Source organism: Onychostruthus taczanowskii, unplaced genomic scaffold (assembly GCF_017590055.1).
Source record: "Onychostruthus taczanowskii isolate IOZ18803 unplaced genomic scaffold, ASM1759005v1 scaffold12, whole genome shotgun sequence".
Classification (NCBI taxonomy): domain Eukaryota; kingdom Metazoa; phylum Chordata; class Aves; order Passeriformes; family Passeridae; genus Onychostruthus; species Onychostruthus taczanowskii.
The window spans coordinates 15604109-15616575 of record NW_024498351.1 but is presented as its reverse complement, the minus strand read 5'-3'; the positions used below and the strand labels follow the sequence as shown (position 1 = coordinate 15616575).

The following is a 12467-nucleotide window of genomic DNA, read 5'->3' as shown; positions in this document are numbered from 1 at the left end:
ACGTACCAGAACGGCACATTTGTTTCAGCAGGCACAGGAACTCAAGCAACAGCGCAAACCGACAAGCTTTGGGTTACACCATTCACACCGAAGAGCAGCAAGGCCAGCCGGACCCGGCTCAGAGCCCGCAGGGCGCGGTAGCTCAGTGCTCCGCCATAGGGCCCAGCCCGGCGAGCTCCGCCGGGAGAGCGGAGCGGAGCGGAGCAGCCACCCCGCGCCTCCTCAGCCCGGCCTCGCACGGCTCGCTCCGCGCCGGGAGGGCCGCCCGGCCAGGCCCGCCTCGCTCGGGCCGCTCCCGCCACACCGACTCACTCACCGCCGGCGCGCGCTCCCCGCCGCCATCGGAGCGGCTGCCCGCCCTGCGCGGGGCGGGGCCGGCGGGCCGGGCAGCGGCGGGGCTTTCTCGGCGCCGAGCAGCGCTCCGCTAAGCCAGGCTCGGGAAGACGCAGGTCGGAGCGCAGCGAGCAGGCGGTGAGGCCGGTGGGTGACGGCGGTGCCGGGATGCGGGTGCGGCGGCGGCGCGGCCGAATAAAGCGGGGCGGTGGGGTGGACCGGGCTGTGGCTCTCCAGGCCCGCGTGGCCGCCCGCATCTCTCCCGGAGGAAGTCGGCTGCGGGGAGCAGGAGGGGAGCCGCGTTTCGCCTGGGGCGGGCCCGGCTGAGAGAGCCGCTCCCCCAGCTGCCCGCGGGGCTCCCGGCCCCGCAGGCCCGGCGGTCGCTCTGTCGGTGGTGGGCGCGGATGAGCCCCGGCCTTGGCTGCGGGCCCGGCGGGAGAGAGCGGCCGCGGTGCCATCCCAGCGCCGCCGCTCCCCTGCCCGGGGGCAGAGCGCGGGCCGCGGGTGTTAGCTGTCCAGAAGCCTGAGGTAGCTAGTTTGTTCCCTTTCAGCCTGTCTCTGTGGAGAAGCTGTTGAAACAGAGGGCAGAAAGAAGGAAAAGAAAAGAAAGGCGCTGAGCTGCTCTCTGACCCTCGGGAGACCAATAACCGGAAACGCGGGGTCAGAAGCTGTGTTTGGATCTTCCAAAACAAAGCGCGTTGAGCCTCGTCTGTGCCGAGGAAAAGCGTGTTTGGGGTCCTGGCAGGCGCTGTGGCTAACTTGTGAAAAAGCGTGTAAAAGGCCCTGCCCGAGGTGTGTTGTGCCCTGCCTGTTCCTTGCTGGGCTGAAGGATAGGGCTGGCCGTCTGTAGTCTTTCACCCTGTAACTTACAGTTCTTCCTTCAGGTATCTGCTTGTGGGTTTCAGACTAACACGCCGTGCCCTTCGTGTTAAAGAACCTGATATGGCTGTTGCTTATAGCGGAGGTGATGTGATTAATAGCTACAGGTGAATTAATAGCTCAAGGGTCTCAGCTGTACTCGGAGTAATTCAGCTGATTTTACAGCTTCATGCTGAGTACCCAAAAGTCTGTTTGTTTTGGAAGATCAGAATGCCGGCCCAGTGTCAGGGTTTTCCAGCAACTGCATCCACACCAGAAGCAATGGGAAGAGCTGTCTCAGCCTTCCATCTGTGGTAGCACTATTTAGTGGGGGGATAGTGCCTCGTAGAAAATGTAATGCTATATTTCAAATGTTTTTTGTTTTTTTCATATAGTCTGCTTCTATATTTTCCTTCTGTTATTAGTCAGATAATTATTGTTTAGCGTGATACATTGTAGAGGGGAACATTTTTAATTTGCATGTCTGCATTAGTATCATGATATGGCATGTATATGTTCATGTACAAAAAATACCTTCTTTGAATGCTTGACATTTTCTCTTGCAGTCATGTGATGTGGAAAACTGCCCTTTTCCTATCTTTAAGGAGATGTTTAACATTGCTGATGTCTGTTTTGAGCATGTGTTTTAGTAGTGCTATTCTCACCGCTTTGTAGCGACATATATATACTGAACATGTGTTGTCTCCTGTGGTTTGCATATTTCAGGATCCAGTTGGTCAGTAAAGACAGTTTAGTTATTTGCTTTTTCCTGTCTCAGAAGCTTTGGTATTATTTTTATCACTATACCATTCATTTCTGTTGTTTCTTTAAAAAGAAACCTGGTGGTTCTTTTGGCAGTGGTGACACATGATGATGTGAATTTATTTTCACTAGATCTAGGTAGAATAAGTAAATCCAGTCTGGAATGGAGTAAAAAGTTGTTTTATTTATTGTTTTCTCTTATCAAAAGAAAAGCATTGAAATAACTGCATTTATGTAGGGGAAAAATATTTTCGCTCTTATTGCTGTGCAGAGAGACATTGGCCATTTTTTGGTAGCTTGCAGAGCATAGCTTTGGACCTTTTTGAACCACTTTATTTCCTACTACTTAGTATATGTAAAGGTCATTGTAGCATCACCTTTATATTTGCTGTCTCTGTCTCATTTTTTTAATTGTATTTTTTTCAAATACAATAGTATAAAATAAGCTCCCTAAAATCTACAGAATGTATTTTGCTAGATTATAAAAATGCTGTTGTTCTTTTCAAGAACTTAGTTTTTTTATTTCCTTATAGTTAAAAGCTCGTTTTATCTGAGCTTTCAGAGAAAATAACATCAAAGAGCAGAATAAAAATCTGTAATAAATTTTTAAAGCACTGCCGTGATTTCTTCCCCCCACATCTCCCGCCAGCAGGATGAGATCATCCTCCACAGGGAAATGCATGGCATTCACTGCATTACCTAAAGCAAGATGAGGCAATTCTTAGTGGCCTGTTAGAATCAGCACCATCCTCCAGAGAGCACTGCTGTTACCCTGACCGGTGCTTTAGAGCACAAAAGACCCTGCTGGCTCAAACACTTGAGTGCCTAGCAACAGAAGAGAAATCTCTTTGTGGGTGTCTTTTGTTCTTTAAAGAAGTGCAGGTGACCTGGTGCCTGAGGGCGCTCAGGAATTGATGGATATTAAAAGTGAGCTACAGATTCTGTTCTGAAGGTAAACCATGCACATTTCAAATACTTAACGTGTTACAACCAGTTTTTCTAGACAATCCCTATAGCTTCTGTCGAGTCTCTCAGACAAGCTCCAGTGTGATGAAGTAGACTGCAGGAAGCTCTAACACTTCATTGAACAATTGTAACTGTAGGCTGTGAACTGGGCTTGCAGAGGACTTAGTAAGAAATATTTTTATGATACAGTATTGCAAGTAGTGTTTTACATTTTTCAGAAAGAAACGAATATCATTTGTTGTAGGTTTTGCTAGCTACTTCTTCCAATTTCATTGTTTCTTTGGCGCTGGATCAAGGACAGCAGTTTTACAGCCTTAAAATTTAAGGTTGTTAAAGGGTCAAGGAGATAAGTCTTATTTTAATGTCACTTAAATGTTGAAGATCCCTCTTAGTGTTTGCATCCTGCCTTAACATTTATGTTGTAAGAAGCATTCAGTGCTCGCAGGGGTTTGCAGTTTGCTTAGTTGAGGCTGCTGCTGTTCAGCAGTTTGGTTCATGTGAACCCAGGAGAGCCTAATAAGCCCCTTACCCTCCCTCGAGATTCCAAGGGCTCATCTGTTGGCCAGAGAGTGTTGGCTTTCCCTGTACTTTGGCTGAGTCTTGAAGTAGCTCTTGGTAGGTGGCTCATCTGATAAACAGGAGCTAGCCACATCTTCTGGAGGCACATATTTACTAGTGTACACTCTCTCCTTCGTGGACTTGCAGCACTGGCACTGCAGAACTTCACAGTGCCAAACAGCTGGGATCAACACCTGGGGTTTTGCAGAAGTTGATTTCTGTGCTGACACGGCTACACTGCTGTCAGTGCACATGCTAGCTGGTTTTGATAATAGAGTTGGCACATGGTGCTGTGCTTTTTTATATGGTGTGGCTGTTTATTACTGTTGTTAAACAAAGAACAGATGAAGGAAGTTAACAATTTCCCTCTCTTACTAACCCCAGCCACAGTGAAGGGTTTGGGTTGTGCTCATGCTCCTAGTTCTTCTCCAGAAGGAAGAGTACGAGTGGCATCAGAATGGTGGACCAGTCTGCTTGGGTGTTTTCCTACAAATTTTGCTCAGGCTGAGAGCTCAGGAAAGCTGAGAACTAAAGCCAAGGATATTGTAGTAGGGATGGTTGAAAAAGTCATAGAAAATCCTGAAGCTGGGCTGTGCTGGAGCAGAACTTACAGCATCCTTGTCAATGAAAGCCATTCTTTCCAATTGCTGCGGATCAGAAGCTCTTTTCTGGCAGTGCTAATGCTCCCTGCTCTCTAGGGTCGGATCACTGTATGCCACAGGTCGTAGGTATTTGAATTGCCCTTTAGAGCTGCTTGCTGTTTTCTTCCCACAGGGTACTTTTAATGAATTAGACTTTGAAGTTAGGATGGATGAATCCAGATCAAGAGGCTAGGCAGTCTAGTTCACCATTGTGGATTTAGTTCCTACCCCATGATACTGTCTTTAAAGTAAATTTCTAAAATGTAATGATAAAATGTATTTTAGACATTTTATTTCTAAAATACTAAGCTTATTTAATATTTTGGTAATTTGATTTTCAGGAAATTTCCTGTTTGCTGCATTACGTAATACAGTTGTCAAGTCTGGAATAATTTGGTGAAGAAGAAGATTTAATTGCATCAGTGCTCTGAAATAATATTCAGAGTAACACTGAAGATCTTTTGAAGCCAGTAAAAATGTAAGTGTCTTCCTAGAAACAAGTTAAGAAAGCAGGTTATACATAACAAAATCAATGCTTCTGATGCAGCAGTAATTGTTTCCACAAAAATGGGCATTTTGTTGTACTAACAAAAGTACAGATGCAAAGTTGAGACTTAATATAATAATAATATCATGATGTGAAATGGCAAATATCGTTTGCCCCAAAGAACTTCAGCCTTGAATAAGAATCTTCATCATATCTGACCAGCAAATCTTGATACTTGGTCTGGTTATTTATACCTTCTTATTTACCATAAATATATCTGCTAAAGTAAGGTTTTTTTTCAAATTCTTGCCTTGTAATGCTTTATTTGACTTCTTGAGGTCTCAGCACTTCTAAGCATTTATTACTTTGTCCTATCTGGTGGTTTAAATTTATGGTGCATATTTGTTTTCTGACACTTGAGTTTAAGGTACCTTGTGGTAGTATGTTCCATGAGTGTACACAAAGTAACTGTGGAGGAGATTGAATGCTTTTGAATTGATTTCTGCTTTGGTATCCATTATAATTTATTGGCCTGTGTTCTCATAAAAGTAAATAGCCCACAGCATAGGGTTCGTTTCATCAACTGATTTAAATTATATTGTTGTAGTTTTATTTTACTACTATTGCAATTGCCTTCACGTAGACCAGAATGGGATGCACTGATGTTTCATTTGAAATGGAATGCAGAGAAATTACTCATTTCTCAAACTACTATGACCTCATTTCTAATCTATGTTAGTCTTTGCACATATCTAATAACTTGTATTGCTTGATTTTTGGTTCTTAATTTCTAATGCATCTGGGGACATTGCAATATTTAAAGATTGTTTTTGATTTGTTTCTCTCTTACCTTGCTTTTTGTAGGTCTTTTCAATTATTTGGTCATAGAGATCTGCAGACTTTTTCCAGAGCTCTTTTAGAAGGCAATAATTAATGTTCTTTCAAATATAAAATGTGTAGAGATTACTCAGAATGCTTTTTTTTTTTTTTTTGCCTACTAATATTCTAGGCTAAAGTTATTCTGTGAGCTGTCATAAAACTTCTATTTTCTTGCATTTTCAAGCTGATAACTGAAAGCAATAATGACAGACATAGGAGATGGACCACATCTGAGGGAAGATCTGGCAGATGCAAAATCTATTCCAGGTTTTAAAGGGTAAGTGAGGTACTTTTGGTTTAAGTCTTCAATTTAAGTCTGGTCAGCAGTTTATGTCTAAGAGATTATATGTGTACAATCAATCCTTAATATCACTGAGCTAAGATTTTAAAGTTTAGCATGCTATCAATTACGTACCAAGAACCTGTTGTGGCAAGGGATGTCTCAGCCTCAAGGAGTATCTGAGAGAGGCATCTCTGCTCGAGGGGAGATCCTGGTGTGCAGCCTGCTGTATGTGGAGTAGGACAAGTGGCTTACAGTCATACTTGCATATGAGACATACTTTGGGATAGTGTGTGCTCAGCTAGCCCTTAGATGTTGAAGAAGACTTATGGCTCTTAGCTATTGTGTTAGCTGTCTCCCCAAAGTCCAGCTTCATCCAGATGTATCTATCATGCTAGTGGCTATTGCTTACGCAGAAAAGGAGCTGCCACATCTTTTTAGGTTTTAAATGTTTTCTTGTGAAAATTCAATGATAGTAACTTCTCTTTAGAATTCAGAACAGATTTGCTTTCTCAGAGTTAACCTTTCCTCCAGGTACATAGATTTCAAAAGATGATAGTAAAAAAGCCCAACTGATTTCTTGTTGATACAGTAATTGCCATCCTTAAACTAAGTTTTCATAGTTTTCATATTCTCCTGTGCAGAGGCATTGCAATTTTAAGCACAGTTCTTTCTTGATTCTTTTAATTTCAAGCTTGTTGCAAGTTCCACAGAAAGTTACTACAAATGCAACCTCAGCAGTTTCATTTGGCTTGCTAAAATAGCCTATTGTTGTCGTTATTTTGAAAAGAGAGATCAGAAATTAACACCTAAATTTTGTCTGGTTTCTATACAGAAAGAACCTACCTGCTAGCAAGTCTATGGACTCTGGAATTCTGCCAGACTACAGTTACAGAATGGATTATCCAGAGATGGGGGAATGTGTAATAATAAACAATAAGAACTTCTACCGACATACTGGTACCACTCACAAGTTTTTTACTTTTTTCCTTAATTTAGATAAATTCACGCTCTGTGTTATTCTTCAAAATTGAATATGCAGACCAGTTTTGATTGCACTCTAAAATTAGGTCATGGGTGTGATTCATTTCAGTCCATTCTTCCAAATATGCACAGAGGGAACACATTAGGGTGTAGCAGTAATGAGGAGGAAAATTTATCAGCAGTACAAGTCTGTCTTACCTTTTTGTCATGATTTCTATTTGTCAAATTAAATTCTTCTTATGTCCTTAAATAGATAAGTAGATATAAAAATAAGATGCAGATAAATCTACAATAGAGGTACAGAGAGTGGGAGATGGTGTGCCCATGTAACAGTGCAATGTTGTCTCTGCTAGAGTGGATCTGGAATTATGGAATATTTCAGACTGATACAGCTATAAACAAGAAAAATAATTTGGCTCAATCAGACCATGCCATCTGTATAATATAAACAAATAACACATTTCTCTTGTGTATAGGGATGTCGCCCCGTTCAGGTACAGATGCAGATGCTGCAAGTGTCAGAGAAGTTTTTATGAAGTTGGGATATAAAATAAAGATCAACAATGATCTTTCATGTGAGGGCATTTTTAAGCTATTGAAAAATGGTAAGTTGTTATATGTTGTGTGTGTGCATTAAGTCAACCACTGTTTCCAAATACATCTCTAGCCCTCACATCTCTTCTTTCTGGGTTCTTTTAGATGCTATTTCACACCTTCTGGTGATTTATTGCTAAGGATGACATGTGCATCATAGTTTCTATGTTTATCCATCTTAGCTGTCTCTCCATCTTTTGTGCCATGACTGTTGTCTCCGTATCCTTTCTCATCTTCTAAAGAAGGATGGAAAAAAGGCTGAAACTTAAATGCAGACTGATTTATATTCTGACCCTGGGATCACTGAAGCTCTGTGAGTTGGAAAGAAAACTGCTAGATTGGGTAGAGGGGTTCTGTGCTTAATGCTTAGTGGTGTGGCCCAAAGAGGAGTTCTGATTGAGGGACCAGAACTGTAGGTGTGTGGACTGAATTTTCTTTTGGATAAACAACTCAAATTTTGTTTAACTTGTGAAACAAAACACCCATCTTTAAAGTGAGAGCTTTATACTACTGTGTCAGTTCTGCTTTGTTTGGACTTGACTACATCCAGACCCGTACTTTAAATGGTGCCTGGAGGTGTCAGTAGCCCTGGAACACAGGCCATTCTAGTTAACTGTTGGAAGGTTCTCTGCCATGACTGGGCCTCATGCCCACTAGTACTCTCCAGACTGTTCCAGGTCATACTTATCAGTGAAAGTGTTCCAGTGATTATTCCCAACAGCAGTTAGCCTGCAGCAACCCTGTCTTGGTTTTTGTGTTTGGTTTTGTTCTTTGGGGTTTTTTTGTTTGTTTTTTAATGAAAGTGTTTGCTAACATAGATGTAGGTTCTTTAGTGCCAGTTAATATTTATGCCAGAAAATGTTCCCAGACATGGTTAATTCATTAGTATTGTTGCAGCTGGTCTGTTGACAGTAGCTGAAAATGTGACTCTTCTAAATGCAGTGCTTGTCCATAAATTGTAGAAATGCCTGAGTGTACATCACTTGAGTAAAGCTGAAACAATTCATTCCTTCTAGAAGAAGATATTTAATGTTTTGTTAAGCACAAAACAGTAAAACTTCCGATTTAGGGACTATTTTTATTTTTCATCTACAAACTCTTGCATCTTTTTGAGTTACCACTCATAATTTCGTTTGGATCCTTTCTTTTAACCTTGTTTGTACCTTTTAATAAATTTGAAAAAGTCATCTTGGTCCTCAAGTACATTTCTCACAATGTCAGGCAACAAAAGACATAGGAAAATATAGATTCTATGCTATTTGTATACCACAAGATGAAAAAAAAATAAAACTATATATTTACGCTTTATATCAAGCTTAAATAACTGTAAGTGCAAAATTAAGAGGATTCAGAAATCTTTCTAGACCTCACCACAGGTAAAAAGTGAGAGAGAAGTGTACTGCTAGTACCTGCAGGAGCAGCAACAGCCGTCATGCTACATTTATTTCCCATGTAATCCAAGTAGTTGAAGCATCAACTTCAACTGGAAAGAGAGGAAGGATTTCTCCTTTGTTTCCCAAAACCCAGGGTATTCCATCAGTCCAATCCCAGATCATGAGACTGACCATTATTGCATGAATGAGGTATATCATTCCAACTTTGAGACACTGTGGGAATACCCTTTTTGTCTCCTGACAGTGTTCCTGGTCTCGCTCTGTGACGCTGTCTTGCAGTGGGTAGGGCTGGCCCTTAATTTGGGGTTTCCTGTGCCCAGCCTCCTGAGGTAAAGTAAGCAGCTTCTTGTGTTCAGAAGTGAAAACTCCTTGGAGGTTTCTAAACGTGCAAATTAGTTCTTAAAGACTTCTGTGACCTAGGAAGGATCGAATGTTCCAAATTTTTAGAGTGCAGGAAGTTAAGATAATTCTCTTTTCTCTTTCAAGTTTCTGAAGAAGATCACAGCAAGCGAAGCAGCTTTGTTTGCATCTTGCTAAGCCATGGCGACGAAGGATTGATCTATGGTACAGATGGGCCTCTGGAACTGAAAGCACTAACAAGCCTTTTCAGAGGTGACAGGTGCAGAAGTTTAGCAGGAAAACCCAAACTCTTTTTCATTCAGGTGATGTACAGCTGAACAATGATGATCAAATCAGCCAGATAGTTAAGATAAAATACCATTTCCCACTAATTATTGGTGCAAAAAGTTAATCCTTTCTAAAATAGATTTGAATGTAATTACTTTCAGAGTAAGATTCTCTTCCGATCTCAAGTGGCACAATTTTCCCTGTTTAGGTAGTGTGTATTTATAACAGCTGGCATTGCATTAATTCTATGTATTAAATAAAATATTAGGTAATATTTTAATGAGTTTCTGAGTGCACTTTTGAATGACCCAAACTGTTTAGCTGGGTCATTAAACCCAAACTGTTTAGTTGATTTAAACAAGTGTTACTACTTCTGAGTCTTGTCTAACGGAAATGACACATAAATTCTTGTTATTTTTGAAGATTTTAATCATGATATTATAATTTTTAAAACACAAAATATCAATGTTCTTATAATGATCACTGCCTTTACTTTTCTATTTTAATATTATTTTCCATTCTTCTTTCTACCAAATAGGCTTGTAGAGGGACAGAATTAGATTCCGGTATTGAGACAGACAGTGGATCAGAAGAAACAATGTGTCAGAAAATACCTGTAGAGGCAGACTTCCTGTATGCCTATTCTACAGCTCCAGGTGAGGACTGGATCCATGTCAGCCTGTGCTCATGCTATGAATTACAGCTGGGAGTGGGACCCAGCCAGTGGGTGAATTCACTTGTCTGCAATGTCCTTTGGTCAGTTGGGGTCAGCTGTCCCAGTTGTGTCCCCTCACAGGATCTTGCCCAGTCCCAGCCCCTTGGTGGGAAATGTTGGGGAGGCAGCCCTGCTCAGCAGCAGCCAAAGCACTGGGGTGTTATCAGCACATTTCCAGCTACAGGCACTGTGAGAGCTGCTGTAGGAAAATGAACTCCTGCTCAGCCAGACCCAGTACACTTTCTTTTGGAAATAAATATTTACTTCCCTCAATGACTTTTTTAAATCTGACTTGATTTCTTGTTGAAGTAGTTGCTATTCTCAGTCCCTACAAAACCCTTACCAAACCCTGAATATATTCTTCTCACTTGCAAACCCTCAAATGTTCATCTGCTGGAAATTCAGTTAATTGGAGTTGTGCATATAATTTACAGCAAGAGGAAAAGCTATTATTCTCAGAGAACAAAACAATCAGATATGCAGAAGTGGATTATAAGTACCAGCATATTATTTGTATACTGATTGTATTTGTATTGCATCCTTAAGCAAAATTGGTAGTGGCAGAGCCCTTCATATGTCCTATTTCCACTTACCAGAAGTAGGTTCAGTCTTTAATTCTGCACATATTCATGAAACTAATGACACTGAAACCCATTTTCCATCTGTACTGTCACCTCTTTGTATTTGTGTACCCCAAGAAAAGTAGTAAGTGATTAATGACTAAGATTGCTGCAGCAGAAGATAACTTTCCTGACGTTTGATTTTCTTCCTACTTAAGGTTTTCTTAGATTATAAAAGTTGACACGATTAGAAAAAGATTTTGAGTTGGAATTTGTGGAGATTATAAAATTTAAATGTTGGTGGTTGGTGGGTTTGGCTTATTTTAAAACATTGGTTGCCATTGGAAGCAATGCATTGGTCTAATTGCTGACCTGTCCTGTATCAAAGGCTGCTCATCTCATCACTTTGACATTGCTCTCTTCCACAGGCTATTACTCCTGGAGGAATTCAGTTCAAGGCTCATGGTTTATTCAGTCACTGTGTGAAATGCTGAAGGAACACGCAAGGAAACTTGAACTCATGCAGATTTTAACTCGTGTCAATCGCAGAGTGGCAGAGTATGAGTCCTGTTCCACTCAACAGGATTTTAATGCAAAGAAACAGATTCCATGTATTGTCTCTATGCTCACCAAAGAATTTTATTTCCCTTCCTAAAACAATTTTTCAGTTCATGCTATTTATCTGCATTTTATATGCAATATTAGTACAAAATACCACTGTTAAATCTGTTCACTACTGTGTGTGGCACATTGAAGTGTCTCAAAGTTAGATATATGTCTGTTGTTAGAGATAAAACATAGTATGGCTGTGTAGAAATGCAAAACTGAGTAGCTGAAGCAGATTTGAAAGTAGCGCTTGAGTATTGCAAAAAATTAGGAAGGGAAGACTGAAGAAAGATCAGATCGTTTGTTGGAGCATTGTAGAAATGTAGCATTTGTTGCTACATTTCTGAAGGGGCAGAGAAAATAAACAGCTCTCTTAAATAGTTTGGTTTCAAATCTTACAAAGAAGATTCAGAATGTCACTGGTGGTAATATGATAGTACTGTCGTCACACATTTCTTCGTAACTCAAGTTCTTAAAGTTTAGGTTATAAATTAACCTAAACTATTTTTACACTTTTGGGCATAAACTGTGGAAAACAGCCATTTCATATTTTTGCATACAATTACAAAGCATGTTTAGAGTACAGCCAGTTTTTCCTGGTAATTTGTGATAATTTACTAACTTTGTGTATGGAATATTAGATAAAACAATTATATCAGCATGGTAGCTGTTTCAAAATAAATTTTGTGTTCTGACCTTGAAGCTGAGTGCCCAAGGGACCAGTCTTCCAAAATGTCTTTTTCTGCAGCTCCCTAAGGGTGGAGCTGTTGGGGCATATTTGGGGCTATAAGAACCAGTGCAAAAGGAAGTCTGCATTCTGAGCAGTCTCCTTTCCTCTTTTCAGCCTTAAATAATAATGGGTTGGCTCTGTGTGTGCCACATGTAATCTGTGTGAACACCTATATTTGTGGTACTGGAGAAATTTCACTTAATAATGCTAATTCCATGTGTTAACGAATAGGAAATTTATATCTCTTGACTCTGAATTTTGTAAGACAAACTTTTACAAAATTGCAAAACATTTTTGCTGATATTTCAACTTCCAGCATTCTTTTTAAGATAAGTGGAAAACAGAATATGAAATTATTATAGGTGCTTGCGAAACAATACTTGAAACCCTTTTAAAATTGTGTAGCAAAAACAATGTTGGCAAATTGATGTCCACTTCCAGAGGCATTTTCTACTTGTTTTTTTTTTTATTTTAATTAAATACTGTTTCTTGG

General features: G+C 40.6%; 2 protein-coding genes across 14 annotated transcripts in view; one reads left to right on the top strand and one right to left on the bottom strand.

Annotated features, from left to right (window-relative positions):
• The window catches only part of PRIMPOL (primase and DNA directed polymerase), a 16411-nt gene extending 15967 nt beyond the window's left edge, over nucleotides 1-444 (bottom strand). For 2 of the 5 annotated variants that reach the window (XM_041427954.1, XM_041427959.1), the window contains exon 1: nucleotides 7-340. The gene's annotated coding sequence lies outside the window, so the exon portion shown is untranslated. Of the gene's footprint in view, nucleotides 1-6 lie in introns of all 5 variants that reach the window. The other 3 variants (XM_041427955.1, XM_041427956.1, XM_041427958.1) reach the window with 3 other exon arrangements.
• CASP3 (caspase 3) lies at nucleotides 376-12467 on the top strand. 9 transcript variants are annotated; one of them, XM_041427965.1, is made up of 9 exons: nucleotides 398-471; nucleotides 885-1125; nucleotides 4460-4596; nucleotides 5669-5761; nucleotides 6600-6724; nucleotides 7225-7353; nucleotides 9223-9398; nucleotides 9902-10019; nucleotides 11067-12467. In XM_041427965.1, the coding sequence occupies exons 4-9, from the start codon at nucleotides 5688-5690 to the stop codon at nucleotides 11291-11293; spliced, it is 849 nt and encodes a 282-aa protein (XP_041283899.1). In that variant the 5' UTR covers nucleotides 398-471; nucleotides 885-1125; nucleotides 4460-4596; nucleotides 5669-5687; the 3' UTR covers nucleotides 11294-12467. The 9 variants fall into 9 exon arrangements, with proteins under 9 accessions (XP_041283903.1, XP_041283904.1, XP_041283898.1 ...); XM_041427966.1 differs by having other exon boundaries at nucleotides 885-1217; XM_041427968.1 differs by having other exon boundaries at nucleotides 403-480.